The 25,345-nt window shown below is 42.2% G+C and overlaps 2 protein-coding genes and 2 non-coding genes across 5 annotated transcripts; all 4 read left to right on the top strand.

Moving 5' to 3' along the window:
- The first annotated feature begins 48 nt into the window (after positions 1-48).
- Positions 49-11,014, top strand: CCT6A (chaperonin containing TCP1 subunit 6A). Its single transcript, XM_030536425.1, has 14 exons — positions 49-243; positions 454-517; positions 1,966-2,100; positions 2,816-2,989; positions 3,174-3,277; positions 4,457-4,567; positions 5,117-5,276; positions 5,537-5,619; positions 6,074-6,170; positions 6,755-6,902; positions 8,472-8,605; positions 9,418-9,520; positions 10,165-10,237; positions 10,663-11,014. Exons 1-14 carry the CDS (start codon positions 107-109, stop codon positions 10,733-10,735), a joined length of 1,596 nt encoding a protein of 531 aa, XP_030392285.1. The 5' UTR covers positions 49-106; the 3' UTR covers positions 10,736-11,014.
- On the top strand, positions 2,491-2,622 carry LOC115636734. Its single transcript, XR_003997030.1, has one exon. It is a non-coding gene; the product is annotated as a small nucleolar RNA SNORA22 (small nucleolar RNA).
- Positions 4,174-4,309, top strand: LOC115636733. The gene has a single exon (XR_003997029.1). It is a non-coding gene; the product is annotated as a small nucleolar RNA SNORA15 (small nucleolar RNA).
- A 2,861-nt stretch (positions 11,015-13,875) lies between the features above and the next one.
- On the top strand, positions 13,876-25,114 carry SUMF2 (sulfatase modifying factor 2). 2 transcript variants are annotated; one of them, XM_030536723.1, is made up of 9 exons: positions 13,877-14,053; positions 15,638-15,791; positions 17,198-17,312; positions 18,233-18,277; positions 19,747-19,897; positions 22,262-22,317; positions 23,169-23,253; positions 23,865-24,030; positions 24,899-25,114. In XM_030536723.1, the coding sequence occupies exons 1-9, from the start codon at positions 13,969-13,971 to the stop codon at positions 25,002-25,004; spliced, it is 963 nt and encodes a 320-aa protein (XP_030392583.1). In that variant the 5' UTR covers positions 13,877-13,968; the 3' UTR covers positions 25,005-25,114. The 2 variants fall into 2 exon arrangements, with proteins under 2 accessions (XP_030392584.1, XP_030392583.1); XM_030536724.1 differs by lacking the exons at positions 19,747-19,897; positions 22,262-22,317 and having other exon boundaries at positions 13,876-14,053.
- Positions 25,115-25,345: the final 231 nt, after the last annotated feature.

Raw genomic sequence — 25,345 nt, 5'->3', positions numbered from 1 at the left:
CCAATGGGATGCGGGCGGGCGGGGTTGGCGCGGCGGAGTGTTCTAGAAGGGCGGGGCGGCGACGCGGGGAGCTGCTTTCGTCTCTGTTCGCGGCCTCGCTGAGGAGATGTCGGCGGTGAAGGCGCTCAACCCGAAGGCCGAGGTGGCCCGCGCCCAGGCGGCGCTGGCCGTGAACATCAGCGCGGCCCGGGGACTGCAGGACGTGCTGCGGACCAACCTGGGCCCCAAGGGCACCATGAAGATGTGAGGCCCGGGGGGCGAGGCCGCGTGGCTGAGGCCCGGGGGGGAGGGGAACGGGCTCCCCGCAGTGACTGGCGGGTTCTCCGCTGGCGGCCGGCGGCGTCCCAGGCGTTGGAGACAAAGCCCCGGCGGCCCGCTAGGAAGCCACGCGCTGGGGTTGGGCGACGCGCAGGCCCGCGCAGCCGCTGACGCTCTGCATTGTCCCTCTCGCAGGCTGGTGTCTGGCGCTGGAGAGATCAAGCTCACCAAAGATGGCAACGTGCTGCTTCACGAGATGGTGAGCGCGCCCCTTTCCCCCGGCGCGGGCAGAGCTGCAGTGACGGGGAAGGGCGCTTCTGGCGCACTGGCTGGAGGCAGATGCTAGCGAAGTCTCATGGGTTAGCAGCCAGAAAGGGAAGTTGTTAATTCCATAGCAGAAATGTACCTGTCGCTCATTGGTTTGTAGTTTACCAAGCTGTGCTATCTCTCATCTCGGAAAGGGTTAGATCTTTCATTCATTATCCTGCCTGTTCCTCTTAAATATGCTGCTGTTTACCCAAAGATTATTTTGGTTCACCTAACACTTCTGTGTCCCTAAAGTCCCAGTCTTGCATCTGATCAGGGAGAGGCCTGCATTTCTGTTGCGAACAGTAGGGCTCTGGGTAGATGTACATGCAGAATTGAGGCTAAATGGAGACAGAATCATAGAATATCAGGGTTGGAAGGGACCTCAAGAGGTCATCTAGTCCAGCCCATTGCTCAGAGCAGGACCAGTCCCCAAGGTACAGATATGACATTTTAAAAAAAATATGTAGTAAGCTGCATGGTGCATGTGGCCCACATAAGGTGACCAAATAATAAGTGTGAAAAATCAGGACAGGAGTGAGAGGTAATAGGAGCCCATATTTAAGGGGAAAAAAACCCCAAATATCAGGACTGGCCCTATAAAATCAAGACATCTGGTCTCCCTAGGTTCATGTGTCAGTTTCCACTACACACAGATCCATACCTACACTGTAGTTTCCCTGCCACATGCTAGCTAAATGAAATATTACATCAATCTTTAATTGTGCTGTATTTTACATCATACTTTTAAATGCTGTCTTCTCTGTGCTTATATGCTTGATCTATTCCATTAAGGTTAACTTTTCTGTGCTGCTGCTTAAAATATCCTTTTTTTCCCTTCTGTCAGGCATGTATACATGGTCCTTTTAGAATAACTTGGCTGATAAAGACATCTTAATGTTTGAAGAAGCCAGTGCCATGCTTTAGTTCTTTATTTTTGTTACTTTTTTGGTCAAAACAAGAGTTATTCCAAGCCTATGACCACTATAGCTTGTTTTTTAAATGTGACTCTCTTATTAGATGGTACCACTTTGAAGTGATAAAAACAAAATCATTCAGATACACTATTGGTTATGAAAAGTAAGTACTGGCCAGATATAATTGTTAAATTGGTTTCAGATAAAGCAGCAAAGAGTCCGGTGGCACCTTATAGACTAACAGATGTATTGGACCATGAGCTTTCTTGGGTGAATACATGCATCCGACAAAGTGGGTATTCACCCACGAAGGCTCATGCTCCAATACGTCTGTTAGTCTATAAGATGCCACAGGATTCTTTGCTGCTTTTATAGATCCAGACTAACACGGCTACCCCTCTGATACTTGGTTTCAGATGGTTATTCCCATAACAATGCAACAAGATTTATTCAGTGTCCTTTTTTTTTGTCTTGTTTTGTTTAGCAAATACAACACCCAACAGCCTCCTTGATAGCAAAAGTAGCAACAGCACAGGATGACATCACTGGAGATGGTACCACTTCAAATGTTTTGATCATTGGAGAGCTGCTGAAGCAGGCAGACCTCTATATTTCCGAGGTACGTATGAATTTTTTACTTAAGAAAATGTAGATGTTTTCCTTTGAGGCTGTTCAGCATCACTGCAGTTAATGTTTCATGTTCATAAAAGAAACTTCAGGTGTTATAGCTCTTCCGGAATGATCTTATTTGAAACACTTTTTATTGTGTGAATACATTGGGTAAAAACTAAAACAGATGTTAAACTAACCAGGGTTATATTATTACAGGTTAAAACCACCTATGATGGATGCAGCTTGTATCTATCATTTGTTTTTTACTTATTTCTAATTGGATTTAAAGCTCTTGTCTTCTAATCGTATGACACCAAGAGGCACCTTTCTAGAGTAAGGCATCATTGCTGGCAGTATATGTGCCGGGGGACTTAAGGTGATACCTTATTAATTCATGTTGCACAGTGAACACCCAAGTGTGCTTTGTAGTTCCCTTGGCTAGAACTCTGTGCTAGAGTAATCTGTTCTTTTCCTCTGCATTAGGAGGAGTGCCTTTCCTTTTACATGTATTCAGAAGGACAGTACATTTTTTTTCCTCTCTGTAGCATGCAAATTCTAACTTACTTCAGTCTTAAAGCACCAAAGTGATTCTTTGTGGTATCCGAAATTTGGAAATAACACTTCAAACCTTAACTTTTCAAGAAAAACTCCTATTTACTAGTTTTACAGGTGTGAAAAAAATCTACTCACCATTCTGTTACTTAACTTATTTTAAAAACTAGGGCTTGCACCCTAGAATAGTCACCGAAGGATTTGAAGCCGCAAAGGAAAAAGCACTTGAAGTTTTGGAGACAGTCAAAGTAACCAAGGAGATGGACAGGGAGACACTTGTGGATGTTGCAAGAGCGTCCCTACGTACTAAAGTTCATGCAGAACTTGCTGATATCTTAACAGAGGCAAGTGTGCTTATGTTGTCTGTCACCTTACCTTACTGTCCTCTCTGTCAGGAATTCCAGGTGTTCAACTTGTTCTGTAACTATTTGGGGGAGGGGGAGAATGTACAAAAGCTGGGGGAATACTGGCTGGGTTGCTTTTTTGAAGAATGCATTGTTCTTATGGAGGCACTCTCTTCTATTCCAGGCTGTAGTAGATGCTGTTTTGGCAATCAGAAAACCAGATGAGCCTATCGACCTCTACATGGTTGAGATTATGGAGATGAAGCACAAATCAGAAACTGAAACAGCGTAGGTAGCTATAAAATGTTGGTAATGCATTCTGTGTCTTAGTCATAGCTTGAAACTTAATTGCTTTAAAGCAGTTGAAGGTAGCTTTAGATAGCATGCCACCTCTGAGTCCCTCTGCCAATTTTTGTCAGTTTACAATTGCATTTTCCCATTTTTCTTACCTTGGTTTTGTTTGAAAAGAGGAAACTGACTCTGCAGGGGAAAACTACAAAACTGATTGTAATTCTGACAATACTTTGCTATCAAAGTAAATAACAGAAAAAAGCTATTTTTCAGTTTCTCTGTTAAGCTAATTTTCTAACAGGCCAGGAGGGACTGGACGCAAGTGAGACTAAATGATGTCCCTCTGTGCTGGAGGATAACTGTATTCTTCTGATACTTTTCTGAACACCGTTATCACTACACATTCATTTCAAGTATAAAATGTACGTTAGGTACATCTGCTGTGTATAAACTTTAACTTTCAAAGATTGTTTTAAAACAGTTGTCAGTGTGAAAACCATGAAGCGTCTTACTCCTTGTTAACTATTCCATCTCTTTTGGAATGCAAGTTCACTTCCAGTATAGATGAAGTGGAAGTTTTAGGTAACTAATAAAAAATGCAAGGTGAACAGGAATCCAGCTTGCCACCTTTTTGCATCTGAAGAAGTGGTTTTTTTTTTACCACGAAAGCTTATGCCCAAATAAATCTGTTAGTCTTTAAGGTACCACTGGACTCCTTGTTGTCTCCGCCTTTTGTGACTCTACAATATTGGCAGCACTGGGTGGCTTCTAATGTCTTTAAGTGTCCTCTTAAGTGAAGATATATAAAATCTTGGAATTGCAGGTTAAGAGAATCATAATGCTTCAAAATTTTTGGAATACCTAAACTTTTTTTGTAATGTTTAACTTCGGTGGCATGGATGAATTCTGCATTAGCTTCTTCAGTAGCAAGTGCAGTCAGACGCTATGCTAGAATATATTTCCTTTTTGCGTTTTCCTAATGGTATGCTTTGTGTAAAGTTAGCATGTCCGTACAAGTAGGATACATGATCCGATGAATTCTTGATATGACAGTATGATTGGTAATTTGTTTAATCAACCATGATATTAGTTTTATGACTACGTTTCAGGGAAACAGATGTTTGCTACCCTGTGTATAAAAGATTTTTTAGAGGTAATCTTACTGACTTTTTACAGGCTGATTAGAGGACTTGTTTTGGACCATGGTGCTCGTCATCCTGACATGAAGAAAAGAGTGGAAGATGCTTACATCCTTACTTGCAACGTATCACTAGAATATGAAAAAACGTAAGTAGTCACCAGTGAAACAAGGGAAGAAATATACCTGACTCTGGTAATGTGAATTAATATTTGCATATATGTCTTAGACCTTTTAAGAGTATTAAGAATAATAAATTTTAGAATATCCCTTTATTTAACAAAAAAATTAAAACTAGCCTAGTTTTGTGTAAAAGGAGGAAATGAAGTCAAATGTTTCACTCCAAAGTAGTGGAGCGATGAATTGGCTATTGATGTGGGCACATTAGCACAATAGTCCATTCTGTTGGTTAATTGAATGACAGGAAGTCTCCCCTATGCCTCCAACATGTCTTGCATTGCACAGTGAACACCCAAGTATACTTCATAGTTCCCTTGATATGACTCTGTGCTGTGCTCTGCGTTGGAAGGAATTCTTTTACATGTATTCTAAAGGACTGTAAATTTCGTAGTGCGATACTATAATTTTAGCTATCGATGTCTTAACTGAAACACTTCAAATCCTCTTCTGATTTTAATATTCTGCTGTTTTAACATTATAGAGCACTAGTAGTAATGTTGAACAATTTTTTCTTTCAGAGAGGTGAGCTCAGGATTCTTTTATAAGAGTGCAGAAGAAAGAGAGAAGTTAGTAAAAGCTGAAAGAAAATTCATTGAAGACAGAGTGAACAAAATCATAGATTTGAAAAAAAGAGTTTGTGGTGATTCAAATAAAGGATTTATTGTGATCAATCAAAAGGTGAGATAAATGAGAATACAAGGTAACTGAAAAAATTACCTAAAAAATGTTGGTATTCTTGGCAGGCTCATGCTTTTTCTGCTAACTGTATAGGTTTCTTCAGACAAGCCTTAGTCAGTCTTGGTCAGCAGCATGTTTTCATATACATGTGCATAGCTTCTACTTATTTCAGTATGAACTGAATGTAGAATTTGGTATTTAGCACTGGACTTAATCTATTTTTAGTTTTTCCTAATATGTACTTCTCTCTTTGGTTATAGGGAATTGATCCATTTTCCTTGGATGCACTTGCAAAAGAGGGAATAGTAGCTTTGCGCCGAGCAAAAAGGAGGAACATGGAGAGGTCAGTTCTTGAGGAAGGAATAGAGACTTTGTGTTAACTTTCACAATCCATTTTTAGTTGATTACATGTTTTTCTTTCAAAACTGAAGTAAAATATCCTTTTAGTTCAAGCGCATACACTTCCTACAGGAATAAAAACAGTCAGTTCAGTATAAGTCATGGAGAATCCTGACATGAGACTAAAACTTGCAGTAAGCTTTCAACTCAAAGTACTGTAGAAGAGGCTTGAATTGTTTTAAACTCAAACACTAGGAAATAATCACCTGAATAAACAATCCTTACTATCTTGAGATAAAGTCTCAAATAATGAGACCAGCCTATATGTTATGTTTTATGGCATGATGTGAAAAACATCTTCACTCAGGATCATTCAGGCAACTAAGATTCCCTAGCTTATTTTCACTTACATTTATTTTTAAAAAACATAACTGTGTTTTATGTACATCCTTTTTCAGATTGACTCTTGCTTGTGGTGGTATGGCTATGAATTCTGTAGATGACCTCAGTGCTGACTGTTTGGGGCATGCTGGTCTTGTCTACGAGTATGTACTGGTGCGTAAGGCCTTGAGTTTATAACCAAGGCTAAATTTGATATTCCACTGGCTCCTGTCTGGTCTGCAGCAATCTTTTCAGTTCAGGCTTTGTTGATTCTGCTACTTCTAAACATAATGGAGGTCTTGCCTACATTTGGGCTCCCACGAGAATTGATTTAGAAGTTTGAGAGCAGTAATGGAAGTCTCATTAAAAAGTCAATGGGACTTCTTCTCGCTGTTTCTCCTTGTCATGTGTAAGCATTTTGCCTAGATGTTGGTACTGCAACTAAATGTGTTGGGGATCAAGAATAAAATTGAGCCAAAGACAACACAGAATAAACTTGTTCTCTATTTAAGGCTGAAATGTAATTGTTCATATTCCTTCTCAGCTTCAGAGGGTGAGGAGACAAACGTCTCCCCTTCTATCTCTCCTCCCTTCCTGAAAGGTCAGGTACAAAATTAATTATCTGAATAAACTCTTGACTTCAGTCTTCAAATACTCAGATGCACCATTGTTAAATATTTTTCCATTTAGCGCTTTATGTGGGAGTTTTTCTTATGCAAAAATGTGGTATTGGAAACTTGCTGCTTATTGGCATACAGGGTGAAGAGAAGTTTACCTTCATTGAGAAATGTGACAACCCTCGCTCTGTTACCCTGTTGATCAGGGGGCCAAATAAACATACACTCACGCAAATCAAGGATGCAGTAAGGGATGGGCTACGTGCTGTCAAAAACGCTATTGAGGATGGTAAGTCTCCTGGTGCTTTTTATTACATATAAAGAGGTCTTATGAGGCACATCTTGAAATATGCAAAACATACCTGCCAATGCACAGCTGTATGCCTGTATTTTTCTATGGATAAATTGTTAGCTTTTGTTACCGCAGTGTCATTATGAACTCCTAAAGCGCACTTCTACTTGAAGTGTTCCCAGTGCCTTGGTGCTTTTAAAGTGAGTATTTAGGAAAGATGGACACGCACGTTTGGTCAGTTATTGTAACTTCAGTTATATGTTAGGTGACAAAAGCCTCATATTGCCTTCCTCCAAGAAAGGGAAGAAGTATTATTAAATGTTAACAGTAAGTTAAGTGCTGCAGTTAAAGTTGCTGGAAAACTCAGTACAAGATGCTTTATTCACTACAGGGAAAATTATTAAAACTTTTTAGATCTAATTTAAAGTCAATGCTTGTGGAAGCAAGGAGAAAAAAAAAAACGTGCCCATAGCTGCAAGGTGTATGTCTACATTTGCTGCAGCATATAGAGGTGCAAGCGGGGTGTGCAGTCCTTGTAAAGTATAAAGAGCAGTGTAGATGGTGAAGTACTGCTTGACTGAATAGAGACATGCCAGAACCCTACATCATATATTCTACATGGATCTTTACACGCAGTGCCTCCCATGTCTACACTGTTTTTATCTATGTAGTGTCCAACAGTGAAAGGCTCCAGCAGTGGGGAAAAGCTCTGGCAGGCATTTTCTGCTGCAAAGAAAGACTGGCAGCTTCCAGCTGCTGCTCTTCTTCCCCTCCCCACCCGTGATGTAGCTATTTTCAGTGCTGTGCATAGCTATATGTACCCTACATGCCACTGAAAGCATGGAGGAGGGCTAGGAAAGGCTTGCTCTCCAGTCATGTAAAGATTTATTACGCTGCATTGTCAGTCTGGTGTTCCTGCCAGGAAGTATCATTAGAATAGCATTTCTTATCGGTGGAAATAACGAACCAATAACTTGTTTTTCAGAAATCTGTTTTAAAATATCTTGAATTAGATGCATGCTGTTACAAAAACTCGAGTTTTGTTCCAAGAAAATTGCAGAATTGGTACCTCTAGTCCAATCTCCATTTCAAAGGGAAGGAAAAAACATCTAGAAGAGCCACTTTTTTAATCTAAAAATGACACATGAGAACTGCAAACTATTGATGTAAAAATCTTTTTACTGTATGTAGACTTTGTGCTTTACTTAAATTACTTCATGTAATACTAATAATCTTGGCTTATGTAGAATATTATTTGTCTACAGTTGGCCTAAAACATAACTGCTGTCAATACTTTTGATAGCTGGCCAGTCCGTAAGACTTTTACTAAAATTATTACTACCATGTCTTGGCATGTTTCAGTGAGTATGGCAGAAACATACAGGCTTTAGTTTTAACTTCCTAGCTTTCTTTCCACCCAGTAAAAGCTTGGTGCTCTTTACTACAGTCAGTAAATCTTAACTGACCTCTTTGCCTCTGTGGGAGCTTCATGACCACTAGCTTAAATTATGTAGTCTAATTGTTTGTTTGATATGGCTGTACACTAGCATGTTTCATCTCTTACAGGATGTGTAGTTGCAGGAGCTGGTGCACTAGAAGTGGCAATAGCTGATGCTCTTGTGAAACATAAGCCAAATGTAAAAGGAAGAGCCCAGTTTGGAGTTCAAGCCTTTGCTGATGCTCTGCTCATAATTCCCAAGGTATAAAATTACTCCTGGTTAAACTAATAGTTTGAGCAATTATAGCATGTAGAAAATTATACGTGTCTTAGCCGTAGTCCACTTAGCTGAAGAGCCTTTTGCCAGAGAATAGACATGAGTAATAAATGTCTTGAACTGAAGACAAGGATGTATATCAGAAGTGGGGAAACTATAGCCCTTGTACCAGGCCTGGCCCCTGAGCTGCTGTTCCCCCTCCCCCTCAGCTCACCACACGGCTGGCGCAATGCTCTGGGCAGCAGGCCTGCAAGCTCTTGCCAGGCAGTACAGCTACGACCTGACCCAGTGCTCTGTGCTGCGCAGCGGCATGGGCTGCCTGTCCTGGTGCTCTGGGTGGCGCAGCTGTAGCGCCACCAGCCACTGGTGCTCCAGGCAGTGTGGTAAGGGGGCAGGAAGCAGGGGGGTTGGATAGAGGGCTGGGGAGTTTGGGGTAGGGTACAGGGGGGTTGAATCAGGGTAGTCAGGAAGAGGGGGGGGTTGGATGGGGCAGTCGGACAGGAGTTCCAGGGGTGGTTGGATGGGGCAGGCGCAGCAACCTTGGCTGTTTTGGGGAGGCCCAGCCTACCCCCTGGCTCTCCATACCATTGCGGAAACCCAATGTGGCCCTAAAAAGTTTGCCTGCCCCGATGTATATCCTTACTCATTTTTGTATGAGTTACGCCGGCAGGGGGGTGCATTCGGAGCTATGGTAAGACTAACAGTTAATGATGCATCATCTGTAGATTTTCATGGCTTTAAGTTTAATACATAAAACATGCTTTCCTCCCACTCTCTTCCTTCCCTCCCCCCCCAAGGTTCTTGCTCAGAACTCTGGCTACGACCCCCAGGAAACACTAGTGAAAGTTCTTGCCGAATATGCAGAATCTGGACAACTTATTGGAGTTGATCTGAACACTGGTAAGAAACTTTAAAATAAGTTCATCAGACAATTGAGGTTAAATAATTTTATGTACAGCAAGTCCTTCATGCTTTAGCTTCCAAAGATGTTTCAGGACTGGTGGACTTTTGTTGTAAGACCTGGCAGTTTTTCAATGAGCAGCTTCTTTAGTTGATTAAATTGCTAGAAGAATGCTTCACTCGTAATGACTAGTACTTAACTTCAACATAGCTTTATGCAAGAGAATTAACTGACTTAGTGAGCCACTATTCCCCATTTAGAGGCTCAGAGAGACTCATTTACAAAATGTATTTTTTCATTGTGACACATATGGGCACACAAATGTGAATGCCAGTGTTTAGTATGAAGTAGAAGATACTTTGGTTTGCCTCTTGGTAGCAGCAGCATTTTGCCAGAAGCTGGGAATGGGTGATGGGATGGATCACTTGATGAGTACCTGTTCTGTTCATTCCCTCTGGGGCATCTGGCATTGGCCACTGTTGGAAGACAGGATACTGGGCTAGATAGATGTGTTCTTATGTTTATGGGGGGGTGGCATGTTAATATTGTGATTTCCTACTGTCTGTAACAAGATTTTGAACTACATTAATAAAATGCTAAAATGTATCAATTGCCTACAAGGGGATTTATTTTGCATTCCCAGGTGAACCAATGGTGGCGGCAGCAGCTGGAATTTGGGATAATTATAATGTCAAAAAACAACTACTTCATTCATGGTAAATTTTTTTGTAATTTTAATCTAAACTAGAATAGGCTTCCATTGCTAATGGTCAAATTTAATGGATTGCTATGAGATGGATTAATCTTTACAGAAATATCTAAATGTACAGTGTAAAAATAAAAACATGCTAGTACAATAGTTATATAAAAACGACTAGTCTTGATACCTTTCACCTCTATCCTCTATAGAAAAATCAAACTTCTTAAATAAGCCCCAGATTGGTTTTTAAGAACTTTCAGACTGACTCTTCAGCTGGTATATTAGTTTTTAAACAAGTTAGTGAATGTAGAACCATAATCTACAGAGCGGGTGTGTATGAGGTGAGGACTGAGTGGGGAGAAGTATGCATTCGGTACTCTTGTTTGGATGAACTGTAGAATAATGCAGAAGTTTTGACCATCAATGTTTTGATCTTTCTAGCACGGTGATCGCTAGCAACATACTTTTGGTTGATGAAATTATGCGAGCTGGAATGTCGTCTCTCAAAGGTTGAATGGAATCTGCCCTCAACTGTCATAGTAGCCTTGAGTAGGGAGATGCCCCTAAAAATTAAAAAAAAAAAAAAATCCAGCTGACGGCATTATTTTCTCCAGCTTTCAATGGATTTTCACAGTAACAGAAGTAGCTCTCTTGGGGGTAAACATGGCCACTTGCAAACATTAACACCTGTTCAAATATTAGGTTCTAAAATCAGTTATTTATTTTTTTTTCTTAATTGCACTGAAATGTACAACTTGCAGTCTTTTTACCCAATAAACAGTTCTGCTCTGTGCTTATCTTGTAATGGTGTCAGTTACTTAACATCTGTTTTGGTTGGGATAGCAAATGTTCTGGGACAAGTCAATGTAGTTATGTAATTGTCAACTGGGAGGAAATGTCACTTTCTCAGAATTCACTCATCTGTAGGCCACCTTTCTGGATATTGCTAGAATACTCCAGGCAGGGATGACTTTCTGTGACTCATGTACTCATACAGATTGGATTGCACCAAACTCTTTGTAGGTTGAAAGATTTGCTGCGGAGGGGGGAGTCTCCACAGGGGTTGTGAAGAATACCTTTAGTTGACTGGGAGGCAGTATGTTTTATTGTGTGGGACACTGAACTGGGTGGGAGTCAGACCTGGATTCTTTTCCTATTTACAGCAATTGTCACCTATGCATCAGTTTCCCTATCTTCAAGTGGGGGTGGGGTAAACAAACACCTTCATTTGTAAAGTGAGATCTATACCTGGAAAACTGTGCATATTTATAGGCATAATTTTTCCTTCTAATTTTAATTAGCAATGTATAATGGTGGTCTACAATCCAGTGTGATTTTAAAATAGTCCACAGACTTGCTGGCAAGTTCCTAGAGTATTTTGATTTCCTTTTTTTTTTTTTGACAGCATCTGATGACTCAGATGTGACTTCACGAATGATATAAGCTGCTTTAGCAGCAGCTTGAGGACTTCAGGGGGAGGGATGGACAGGAACTGTTTTTCAATAGTCAAACTTTGAACCAGACCCAGCTACAATTCCATCAAAACTTCAAGTATGTGAACAACCAGTTGGGTTCTGGTTTCCTGATATACTGGACCCTATCACTGGTCATGTAAATTCTTACTTTAGTTGCCTGCCTGTTCTGTTTTTCCACGTTACAAAACTTCTAGCTTCAGTCTTGCATGCTTTTTGGTTGTAATGGTGATCAAGAAATGTTTAACTTCTCCCAACTATAGCCATGCTTACTGATTTCTCCATTCTAGTATCTTTTTTTTTTACTACATCTGTTTTTTTCTGAATATGGGCATAGATCTTTATGCACCCAAATGTCCCAAAACGTGGAGCATGCATGAACAAGGAATACAGAGTAAAAGCAAAGTCCTGAAATGATATCTTATAACACCACAGTCATATATCACTACCAGAAGAATCAGTCTTCGGAGAGTTGAGTTAGAAAGCAAACCTCTGTTGTAATCCTTGTGTATGTAAGAACTCTCGAAGAGGCTCTAAAACTGCAAAATTTCTTCTGCAGAAAATCTCAACATATTTCACTGAGGGTATGTCTACATCAACAATTTTGCAGCGCTGGTTGTTACAGCTGTATTAGTACAGCTGTATAGGGCCAGCGCTGCAGAGTGGTCACACTTAACAGCAACCAGCGTTGCAAGTGGTGTTAGATGTGGCCACACTGCAGCGCTGTTGGGCGGCTTCAAGGAGGGTTAGGGGAACGCGAGAGCAAACCGCGGGGAAGCAGGTCTCCTTCCCCGCGGTTTGCTCCAGTGTTCCCTGAACAACCCCCCCCCCCCCCCAAGCAGATCTCCTTCCCCGCGGTGTGCTGGCGCATTCCCCGAACCCCCGTGCAAGCAGGTCTCCTTCCCAGCAGTTTGCTCCGGTGTTCCCTGAACCCCCCTGCAAGCAGGTCTCCTTCCCAGCGGTGTGCTGTCACGTTCCCTGAACCCCCGTGCAAGCAGATCTCCTTCCCCGCGGTGTGCTGTCGCGTTCCCCGAACCCCCCTGCAAACTGCGGGGAAGGAGATCTGCTTGCACGGGGTTAGGGGAACGCGAGAGCAAACCGCGGGGAAGGAGACCTGCTTCCCCGCGGTTTGCTCTCGCGTTCCCCGAACCCCCCTGCAAACCGCGGGGAAGGAGACCTGCTTGATTACCAGAGAGGCTTCCTCTGGTATGCTGGGATACCTGTTTATTCCACGGAGGTCAAGAAAAACGCTGGTGAGTGTTTACACCTGATGACAGCGCTGGATCACCAGCGCTGGATCCTCTACACCCGAGTTTCAACGGGTGTACGGCCAGCGCTGCAAACGGAGTTGCAGCGCTGGTGATGCCCTGCAGATGTGTACACCTCCTAAGTTGCAACGCTATAACTCCCTCACCAGCGCTGCAACTTTGTGGTGTAGACAAGGCCTCAGAGTAGGTTCAAGATATTCCTCCATAAAGACTTTTACCTGCAAGTTGAAGTACTTTCTCTCTTCTTGACTGGGGTGGGTAGGGTCACCAGTGCTTTTTCCCTTTAAAGGTGCACAACATAAGGGCTAGTCACCTTCAAAGAAAGGAAAAGGCTCCACACTGTACATCTGTATGACCATCTGCCTCTATGGGAGCCTACGGTCACAGTCCCCTGCCTCATTTTTTTTAAAAATCAAAACTCATTTCCTTTGTTGTAATGAAAACCCATGCAAAGCAGCTGAACTGCATACCTACACAATAGAAACCACAAAACTGGTCATCTGAAAAGTGTTGTCAAGTACCCAAAATAGGTTTGGGTTTTAGGTTTGCTTTTTTTTGGGGGGTGTGGGGGGGGAGAAGAAGGATAAGCTATTTTCTGCTCTTTACATGAGGGCTCTTAGGTATTCTGGGTAACAATTTAAAGGAAAATGCTTCAGTCAAAAGTGACTGACTTTTGTCTCTGTAACACTAAATAGCTGGTGCACTAATTTAATGCACCATCAGGAACAACCCTTCACGGGCTGGGCTTAAATATGACAATGCAATTCCTCTCATTTCTACACGGACTCCATGTACTAAGTACCCAGCTTCTGTGCTGCTGCTTGTACACATACTCCTCCCCTTTCATCACCTCCCTGCTTTCATTTCCATGCAGGGGGAGGCGGGGACTTTGACTGGCTTCCCTTCTAGCCAGAGATCCCGGAAGTATTTCAACCAAGTACACAGCTCTTCTGGGTCACAGAGGGGCCTTTTCAACTCCTCCCATTCATCTCCTGTTCCTGTCAGCAATGCTGCTGTTCTCCTCTGCTGGGAGAGTGCAGCTGGCTCTCCTGTTAGGCACCTGTGTGTTAGGGAGCAGCTACAGTCTACAAGGTGAGTTCATGTGTCCAGGCATGTCTTGCTCCACCTTTCCTTTCCACCTCCCTTACTCTTTACACTCTTTCTTGCAGCAGAGCTTGATAAGTGCTGCCTGTCCCCACTTAATGACTCTTTCCCTTTCTGTCAGGGTGTGTCTTCCCTGACTTGCTAACCCTAAAAATCCTTCCTCTCCCAAAAAAAGAGACGAAATACTGCCTTAAAATGAATCCTCAACTGCCTGAAAACAAGGAAGAAAGGGCCTGTCTGCTCCCTTTTAAATACCTTTGAAGGAACAAGCATCAAACTCTGAAACTTACTCCAACAGTTAGGTGAAATGAGCAATGTGAAAAGGATCAGCACCCCCACCTCCAGCCTTTGGAAAAGTTAGATGAAAACGCCATGCCCTCACTGGCTCTAAAGTGCAAGCTGAAGACAGAATCCTGGATTCCCCACCAAGTTCAGCTCTAGAGCTGTTGTTTGTGGGGTGCCCCAGTGGCTGCTCAGTCAGACTGATACCTAATTCTCAATGACTATTGTGATGCTGGGGAAGGTAGGGGAATTCCCTTCCTCCTCCTCCTTCTCACTCCCATCCCCAAATTTATTTCCTAGCTGTAAATGTCTGGTAACTTCCCCACCCTGATGTATTTTTCCCTTCTCTCCCTTTCTGAAGATTTGCACAGTCATTTCTGCATATATTAACACAGTATTTACCCTGGGTCTGCCCTTCTGGGGAGGGGCTACTCCTTACAGCGTTTCCCTGGGTCATTTGATGCAACTGAAAAGTGACAGACCTTGGATACTTCCAAAGGAGATTCCCCCGGTGGCCTAAAATCCTGCATGTGAAAACTGATGAGTGAGACTAGATGCCAGGAGTTGAATGCTCAAATCTCACAACTCAAAGCGATACCCAGGAATGCCTCTCTGTATAAATTGCCATCAGACAACACAGAGTCCAATCTAAAGCAATAGATTGAGCTGCAGTTGTCTTCAGTGAACCCTTTGCAGTGTAGATTCTCTAATGCTTCTTTCACAGTAAAACCTCTCTTTACAAAGTCTTTGTGCATGTACAAGGCTTTCATAGGGCAGATCCAGGCTGTGTGGGCTGAGAGCGTTTTGTGCCACTAGTCTGATTCCTTTGTGATTTATCTGTACCCATGCAGAGGGGCTGTCTTTCAGATAGCAGTATCTTTAGCAGCAGAGGTCCTGCCATGTATATTAAGAAAGAGATTCCTAACTCTGCTGCTTTATCGCCTGTGACACCTAGAGTGAATCACTTAGCCTTTCTGCCTCAGTTACTCCAGCTGTAAAATGGAGATAACAATACTTATTGTTTTCCTCCTAGGAGAGTAGAGAGAACAAGTGAATGGATTTTTCTCAGGGATAATTTCATTGATTTCCATGGAGTTACACCAGGAATAAGATCAGTGCACTCTTTGCAAAGGACTTTCTAGATATAAAGCACTGTCTAAGTGCTAGGTATAATTATCAATCCTCTGTTATCCTCCTTCCCCAGCATGCAAACATCTCTAGCATAGAATGTACGCACGCCAAGATTGTATTGTGACTAATTGTTATCATGGATCACAACATCTCTCATAGTTTTTGAAGATGATGGAAACATGGTACAACTGCCTGGCGGGAAGTTCCAAATGGGAACAAATTCACCTGATGGTAAAAATGAAGGGCCTCTCGAGGCGGTGACAGTGAAGTCATTTGCTATTGACAAATATCCTGTCACCAACCGGGATTTCAGGTAAGGCCCACACTTAGCATTTGCTTACTTTGCAGAGAGTGGCTGGCGCAGGGTGATGGAAATTTTCGTCTGTATGCTGTTGGGCTGGGTAGTGACTGAAGCCATCTTTGCTGGGTTTATCTTTGTTGGCAGCATCAGCAGAGAGGCCCGTGACTAATCATAGAGACTGAACTAATCTGCAATGCCTAGAGGTGATCCCACCAGGTCGGAGTGAAGGTACATTGGCAGAGCAGCATGTGAACTTGCACACCTACTGCCAGTGCTGTACCTGTTCTATGGATTAAGGAAAACCGATTAGAATTTTCAAGGCTGAGAATCTCACCATATTGATGTTCACTCAAAATTTCTGGAATATTATAAAATCCTGCTCTACATCTGTGGAGCACTGCAGAAGGATGTTAACTTTTTAGTTTAGCTGTTTGCAATACAAATGGCTTTTCTAACACTCTGGAAGGCAAATATTTCTGTTGAGAAGAAACGATAAACAGAAAACTCACTTGTGGTTATTTTAAGTTAGCAAACAGGTCCTTTCCAGATGTTTGGGGTTTTACATGGGCAACATACCAAAGCATCATTTTATTTTGTACTGGATTTGTAAATACTTTGCTTTGTTGTTCGTTATGAAACTGCAATATACTGCAGTCAGAGGGATGGATATTCCGTTTTCTCATTGAAGTATGTTACTCTCCATAATGCACAGTTATAGAAGTTGGGCCATCTAATGACTAGATTCTAGCTGAGGCCCTATTAATACTCAATTGCTTCCTATAATATATTTTATAAGGATTGTACAAAACACTAAACAGGTATTGGAGGGACTATCCTGCATTGGCACAGAGATGATTCTGATATCTTAATGAGTCCTTTTTGGACATGCTGCGAAGCTCATCTTGATTCTCAGCTATTTTGGGAGGCGATAGAACACAGATTGGTCGGGTTTATTCACTGCCCTGGATAATGAAATGTTGGGGACAGATTTGCAATAGTGGCAGTGGATTTAAGTGGCTGTATCTGACTTTTGTTCAATGTGAATTTTTGCAGAGTGAACTCGCAGCTTAGAATGGGCACTTGAAGTAACTCTGCTGGCTTGATTGGTTGGTTTGTATTTTGGGTTGGTTTGTTTTAATAAATCTAAATAAAGAAACTCAATAGATTTATTTTTTAAATATTAAAAAAAAAAAATCACATCAGGATAGCAGTTCCATGCAATCAATACAGACTGGGCCAGTTTCATCTCTAAACCTAACTCCATTGAGCTGATTGGATTTACACCAGGGGCTCAACAGACTATAAATGGTGTGAATAGCTCTTGTAAATTGCATTTACTTTTATCAACTTACTGTGCATGTGGTGTTAACCTTGTGGGAGTGCTACCTAGCAACCTCTAACTGACCTGTTCACACCAGGGAGTTTGTTCGAGAAAAGAAATATAAAACAGAAGCAGAAGCCTTCGGCTGGAGCTTTGTCTTTGAGGATTTTGTATCTGAAGAGCTGAAAAAAAAAGTGACCCAAAAACTGGAGGTAAAGTCCATTTGGAGTGTGTAAAGTGATATGAACAATATGTTATGGAGTTGATTCACGATGGTGAAAAGAGGGCTGTGGTGTCAGAACAGAGTGGTGTCGGGATGGTGGAATAAATCCAAGCAGAGCCACTCCTGAAAAGTCGATCATTTATTGTTGTAGCCTTATGTGGAAAAAGGAGGCATTAACGTTGGCTCTAGCCAAGTGCCCAGAAGAAGGGATGAAGGCTTTAGAAAGTTTAGGCTCCACACCCCAGGGAGTAGGAGGGAATTGGACTCCTCAATGGGGAATTTTTCACTTTATTTCTGACCATGTTACCTTATTTGTTTATCTTGCTATAAACATTCTTCCCTGAGGAGCAAAGGCCTTGTTGATTGCAATGGGCATTTTTTTTTCCTGCTGAATATTGCCACCAGGTAACAACTGGTTTAATATTTTTGTCTTTTTCCCTGCCTGATTTTGCTCCCATTGAAACCAAGAGCAAAACTCCTATTGACTCCAATAACAGCAGGATTGTGCCTGACGTGATTTAAGGCCCCAGTCTGTAGCCTACTTTGGACTCTTTGCAGAGTGCGCAGTAGGGTCTGCTCGGCGAGCATGGAGAGAGCAAGGCATCTCCTGATATTTATCGATCAGAACTGAAAACACAGAAGCCTACATTTTTAAAGGAGTTTTTTAAATCCTGAATTTTCTTTTTAAAATCAGATGCCCCCTGGACCGTACTTATGAGCTTTATAGAAATGTCTTTAAAATGAACCAGCTGCTCATATCCAGCCACAAAATCTCACCCTACCATACCCAATTCAAAAATACTGTGCCTTACTTCGCATGCTGTGAAAGGGGTTAAGCACTGAGAGTCAAGGCTTGGGGACGATTAGATGGCAGGATTGTGTTTTAATCTGCTCTTTTCTTTTTCTTAGTCCGCTCCTTGGTGGTTGCCGATTGACAACGCATTTTGGCGACAGGTGAGCAGTCCTTTGAAGGAGTGAATTGCAACCCCATAGGCCTTCAGAGACTATCTGCTTTACGGGCTGAACTTCAGTGGGGAAAAGAAACGGCATTAATTACGTTAGCGATTCCACTCACACGAAAGATGAAAATTGACAGTTAAGTGCAGAGGCTGTGATTTTTCAGAGTCTCCGGGAATTAGATGTTCAAATCTCCCATTGCAATTTACTAGGCGGTGGATGCCTGATTCCCTTAGGCTCAATTGAAAATCCATAGCAGAGTCACTGGCAAAAGGAATGGTAATCAGAAGGGCTGATGACCAGCAGTTGAGGGCACTGGCTGTCCTCCCGTCTGTGCACTGTTCTTGTCCATTTTGTTTCTATATTTAGGGGGAACTTTGATTGGAGGAGTTCTGCCAGCTACCTGGAACTGATCACAGGCCACAGTTGATCTGCAGACCTGTTTGAGATCATTGTCTAGGCCAAGGGTAGGCAACCTATGGCATGGGCGCCAAAGGCGGCACACGAGCTGATTTTCAGTGGCACTCTCACTGCCCGGGTCCTGGCCACCTGTTCGAGGAGCTCTGCATTTTAATTTAATGTTAAATGAAGCTTCTTAAACATTTTAAAAACCTTATTTACTTTACATACAACAATAGTTTAGTTATAGATTATAAACTTATAGAAAGAGACTTTCTAAAAACGTTAAAATGTATTACTGGCATGTGAAACCTTAAATTAGAGTGAATAAATGAAGACTCAGCACACCACTTCTGAAAGGTTGCCGACCCCTGGTCTAGGGATAAACTCCACTATCAGCCATGCCTTTCAAGCAGAGTAGATAGAACTGGTGTCTGTGTGTTACACAAATCTGAGGCTCTGTCCTTAACTGAGACAGATGCATATCCTCCAGTCTTTAGTACGATTGATTTCTACCAAGTAGTCAAAGGCAAGGTGCTCTGTACCATGTAGCAGAGGATGCATTTCCAAATCATGCCCAAGTTCAGGGTATGACCTTCTATACATTCATGTGAGACAGGCTGGGCCAGTATTTTGACCACTAACCTAATACTTGGGTTCAATTCCTTCTTCTGCCACAGACTCTCTTAGCTTAATATTTATCATTTGTACCCTCCCTCCTTCCAGAAAGTTTGTCTTGGGCTAATGAAAGTTTTTGGTGTTTAAAAAAAGTGGCCGCAGATTATTCTCATCCCCTCCCCTCCCCACCCCACCCAGACTTCAAAGGTGTTGCCACCTTAGCTGACAAGCCATTGAACTATACAAATATCCCACAGGTAGAAGCACCTGAAGTCCAAGATTCTTGTATATGTCAGTGGCCTTACAGATAGGAAGAGCAAAGTGTGTGGTGATAGATGATGTGTCTAATTGTAGGCCTACCAGACTCTGTACTGTTCCCTGTTGTTGGGTTTATTTTACATAAAGTTGTTATGGCTCAGTGAAAACCTGTTAAATGAAATTCTCCTCAGCCAGCAGGTCCAGGATCTGGGATAAAAACCAAGCTGGACTACCCAGTGCTACACGTGAGCTGGAATGATGCGCAGGCATATTGCAAGTGGAAAGGGAAGAGACTCCCTACTGAGGCAGAGTGGGAATTTGCTGCAAGGGGAGGACTAGAGAGTATGTAAGAAAAGCTCTTTGAACTGATCTTTCAAACCAAACTAAGTCATCAAATAATTATAATTGATTCTATGATGGGATGTCCTGTGATGGCAGGGGACAGGACTCAATGACCCAGGAGTGGACTTGTATTCCTAAATAATGAAATCCTACTAGACTCAAAGCTCTATCTTCCCCTCTGCTGGGGTTTCTGGTCTCCGTAGGGAGATGTGGGTGAAAGTCAGATTAGATGATCTAATGGTCCTTTCTGGCCTTAAAACCCATTACTCTATGAAATAGGTACATGAATACATTTTGGAGCCATCTCTCTGATTAAAGCTTTGGGGGCCAAATTCTCTTCTCAGTAATGAGAGCTGGGTTTGGCCCTTAACGTTCATGCCTTGTAGTGCATTCCGCCAGGAATAATGGGTAGTCCTGGAGTTGACTACAAAGATATGCTTTGCCAGAGGGAGCTGGATAGCATTAGTTGTTCAGTTGAGGCATGGCCCTGAGAAGTTAACTTGGCTTGCTCTTCTTACAAGTGAGACATGAACATCAAAGCTTGTGGATCTTGTTGCAGCAGGATGTCATTGAGGCCACAGGTGAAATCCTGGCCTCGCTGTAGTCAAACGGGAGTTCTGTCACTGACTTTGATGAAGCCAAGACTTTGCCCCAAGAGTTTAGGAAGATTCACAGAGGGATTGGATGTTTATAGGGATAACAAGAATATCCAGAGTTGTTATAGTTAATGCAAATGTTTAAAAAAGAGTTTGGGAAAAACCCTCCTGCTGCAAGGTTTAAACCAACCTCTATTTGAGATTGAGATGTGACCTGCATGTGGGGCAGATGATCTCCCATCTACCTACATGGAGTTTCTTGCATCTTCCTCTGGGGCATCTGGTGCTGGCCACTGTCAGAGACAGGATACTGGACCAAGTGGACCCATGATCAAGTCTGTCAACACCTGTGTTCCCACAGTTTTTTTGTAAAGGAAGAGACATTAGCTCTGACATCTGGGTCAAATACCAGCTCCAAATTTAATGTGCAGCCTAAAAATTCCCCCTGCATTTTCAATTAGGTACAATATTCACTTCACAGCAGTATGAAGTCAGCAGTGTCCTACTCCAGAGGCAGCTGTGTTTTAGTGGTGGATGAATTGATCCCCTTATGTAGGTCATGTCTGTAAATCACTATGCGCAGAAGCTGTGATTTTTTTTTTTTCCTAGAGGAGTCTACGGGAGCTAGATAATCAAATCTCTCATTGAAATTTAGTAGGCTGTGGGTGCCTAATTCCCTTAGGCTCCTTTGAAATCCCTGCCAGAGTAACTGGTGAATGGAGTGGTAATCAGAAGGGCTGATGACAAGCAGTTTAGGGCTCTGGCTGCCCTCCCAGTTATGCACTGTCCTTTAGAGTTAAAATATTTATTTTTAAAACCAGTGCATTATTTCCTTATTGCACAGACTAATTGTCCATCTAGCCCAGTATCCTGTCTTCCGACAATGGCTGGTGCTAGATGCTTTCAAGGGAATGCACAGATCAGCGGAATTTGTCAAGTGATCTTTCCCCTGTCATCCAGCCCCAATTTGTGGCAGTCAGAGGTTTAGGGACGCTCAAAGCATGGGGTTGTGTCCCTGAGTGTCTTGACTAATAGTCACTTTCTTATTTACTTTCTCCACACCAGTCATGATTTTATAGACCTCTATCATATCTCCCCTTAGTCATCTCTTTTCTAAGCTGAGCAGTCCCACTCTTTTTAACCTCTCCTCATATGGAAGCTGTTCCAAACCCTTAACCATTTTTGTTACCCTTTTTCCAATTCTAATATATCTTTTTTTTTTTGAGATGTGGTGATCAAAATTGCATGCAGTCCTCAAGGTGTTGGTGTACTGTGGATTTATGTAGTGGCATTATAAGATGTTCCACCTTGTTATCTATCCCTTTCTTAATGCTTCCTAATATTCTTAGCTTTTTTGACTGGTGCTGCACATTGACCAGATGTTCTCAGAGAACTATCCACAGTGACTCATAGCTCAAAAAAGATCTTGAACAGCTAATTTAGACTCTCATCATTTTATATATAGTTGAAATTATGTTTTCCAGTATGCATCAGTTTGCACTTATCAACACTGAATTGCATCTGCCATTTTGTCACCCAATTTTGTCTGCTCCCTTGGGCACTCTTTGCAATCAGCTTTGGACTTCACTATCTTGAGTAATTTTGTATTGCCTGCAAATTTTGCCATCTCATTGTTTATACCTTTTGCCAGGTCATGTATGCATATGCTGAACAGCATCAGTGAGAAAGGGTAAAGCTGACAGTTCCTACTGGTGTCCTGGTTTGATCAGGAAGGAAATAATTAGTCCCACCTCTTCTTTTCTGACAGGCAGAGTATATCCTTGGGGGAACAAGTTTCAACCAAATCGTACAAATCTCTGGCAGGTAGGGTCTTAATACCGTTGTCTCTGTGCTGGGTTGTCTTGATGGCTTATTGATGAAGAAAAATGTCCTAAAGCGACCTAAGGAAGCATTTAGCTAGTAAATCAAACTGACTTGTCTTCAAGATATTGAACAGCAGCTGGTAGGACTGTCAGGTCAGTTGTTAAATTTACCACCATTTGAGACTCTCCCCTCACCTCCAGGATTTAGAATGTAAAGATACTTAACCATAAGTATTTAATATTTATCCAGAATATCCTTGCAAGGCGTCAATCTCGCCCCACTCTCTACAACGGAAGCAGAATCCGGATTCCTCAACATTTGCGGCTGTTGAGCTTCAGAATTTCATGGGGGAGGGATCTCCCTCTTTAGCACTTTGAATGGTTGAGCTATTGCTTGGTCATATTGAAGTAGCTTCGCATTATGTGATTTACGACTGTTAGTTTCCGTTATTTTAAGCATGACGAGGTTCTGTAAAGTGCAAGCCCTTTTGCTCTTTTCTATGCCATCCTGGGTGAGAGAGGTTTGTTTTCTTAGCCTGGTCTACACTGTGGGGGGATGGATCTAAGTTGCGCAACTTCAGCTACGTGAATAGCGTAGCTGAAATCAATGTACTTAGACCTACTCATTGTGGTGTCTTCACTGCAGTGAGTCAACTGCTGCTGCTTCCCCATCAACTCTTCCTGCTCCTCTCGTGCCGATGGAGTACAGCAGTGGACAGAAGAGTGCTCGGGGGTCGATCTATTGCATCTAGACTAGACGCGATAAATCGACCCCTGCTGGATCGATCGCTGCCCGCTGACCCGGTGGGTAGTGTAGACGTACCCTCAAAGTAAAATCCTCTCTTCACACAGGGAATCTTCCCAAAGGTCGATATGGCAGAAGATGGTTACCATGGTGTTTCCCCAGTGAATGCATTCTCTCCTCAGAACAACTATGGTATGGGCTAGGGGGCACCTCTGCCCCAATTTGCAAATGAATTCTTTTGTTAATTTCAGTTTAGAAATAATAAAATAAAGTCTCGATTATAGCGGGAATTTAAAACCTAAATGGATATCGAGTTTCTTGGCACCTAGAGATGATGATGCTGGGCACATTGAAATCTCTGAAGGCTGTTTAAATTGGCTGATGTTGGCATCATACGTTTTAAGGCAAGAAGCATGACATTGCAACCAATGATTTACAATAATGATACTTGATCACTTTTTGCCCTTTTTAATGCCTTTCATCTGAGATCTCAAAGCACTTTATCAATATGATCTAATTAAGCTTCACAATGCCCTTTTGCGGGTAAGGAAGCATTATTACCCCACTAAATAGATGGTCACAGTGAAGTTTAGTGATCGGCCCAAGGTCACAGTGAGTATGTGTAAGAGCTGGGAATACAACCCAGAGCTTCTGGTTCCTGGTCACCTGCTCTAGCCATTAGACCATCCTCTTCTGATGACATCTTAAACAACCCTCACTGCACCAAAGTGCTTCCAAAGGGGCTTTGTATTGACAGTGTATGTGTCTCCTATGGATCCTGATGAGCAATGTCTACGTCTCAGGGCTTTATGACCTGTTAGGAAACACCTGGGAATGGACTGCATCAGAATATCAACCTCATGGACCCATGTCAAGGCAGCGTGCTCAGAAAATGCATGTCCTGCGAGGTGCATCTTGGATTGACACAGTAGATGGATCGGCCAATCACAAAGCTCGTGTTACTACTAGGTAGGTTTACTTATTGCTGTGGACAAGTGCTATTTTGCACCACGTTGGAAGTCTTATAGTAACTTAACCTTTACTACATAGATTTATTTCAAATTATTTGCTGTTTTATTTTTGCTATTTAATAATTATTTACTTTTAACTAATGTGAAGACTACTTTATTATTATTAATAATAAATCCCTAAACACTTCTGTATGGACAGCAGCCAACTCTGGAATGAAGGCTGGATGCCAGCTAGTATATAACACCCAATACAACAGTGAGAGAAGGAAGGGAAAATATCATAAGGATAGAAATTATAACAATGAAGTGTAATTAATGGTGGGAAATAATGTTCATCTGTTTTAAATCATACAAACTCATTTTTGTCATCGATTATGTAAATTATGTAATTTACATAATCTAAATAATTAAATTGCTTTGCCTTCCTTCTCCATATTAATTGTCAGAAGATGTCATTTAAAAAGCCCGGTGGAGGAACTGTATCACTCATCAGCCCCTTTGCAGCAATTCTGTACGTTAAGGGCCAGATTTTTCCAAACGCTCTGCTCCCATTTAGACCCCTAATTTAAGTGGCCAGATACTTTTTTTAATTAGCACAGTATGTTGATGGTTGAGTTATTCTGAAAATCTGGCCACTTAGATGCCTAAATTGGAGCTGGGCTTTTTGAAAATGGTACCATGTATCTGTATCATTTTAGGCTTGGATGCCTTTCTGGAAGATGTGCTTTAGTCAGACAGGTTAGTGGGCTCCAAACAGAGATAACTATGGCCTGTGTCATTGAGGGGCTCAAATTAGAGAATCCAATGGTCCCTCCTGGCCTTAAAATCTCTGACTCTACATTGGAGGGTTTTTTGTCCTTTCCCAGGATGGGAAACACACCAGACTCTGCCTCAGATAACCTGGGTTTCCGCTGTGCTGCCCACATCCTGAGTCAGAAAAGCAGGAAAACGAAGAGTAAAAAAGAGCTGTGATGACATCACGTATTGGAATGGTCCTGAGCCATTTTCTCCTGTGGAGATGCCGGCGATTCCCTGCAGCTGTGTTGAAGTTGGCGAATTTTAAAAATAAACATTTGCTACTATTGTCTGGTGTCAGAGTGGAGGGTTTAGACATTGAGGGTGGTTTTGTCCAGTTGTCTCAATTCTTTTTGATTTTTTAAGAAGATGCTGCTGCTGTCTTTTCAGCTAACATCAGCCAGCCATCCCTGTGGGCCCAATCCTGCAAACATGTACACATACGAGTAGTCCCAGGGAGACCGATGAGGCTGCTCATGAGTCAACTCTTGCAGCCTTTGCTGAGGTTCTTACTTGGC

The sequence above is a fragment of the Gopherus evgoodei genome, chromosome 17, assembly GCF_007399415.2.
Source record: "Gopherus evgoodei ecotype Sinaloan lineage chromosome 17, rGopEvg1_v1.p, whole genome shotgun sequence".
NCBI classification, from domain to species: domain Eukaryota; kingdom Metazoa; phylum Chordata; order Testudines; family Testudinidae; genus Gopherus; species Gopherus evgoodei.
Note: the sequence above shows the minus strand (reverse complement) of the source record. Positions and strands in the feature narration are given on the sequence as shown.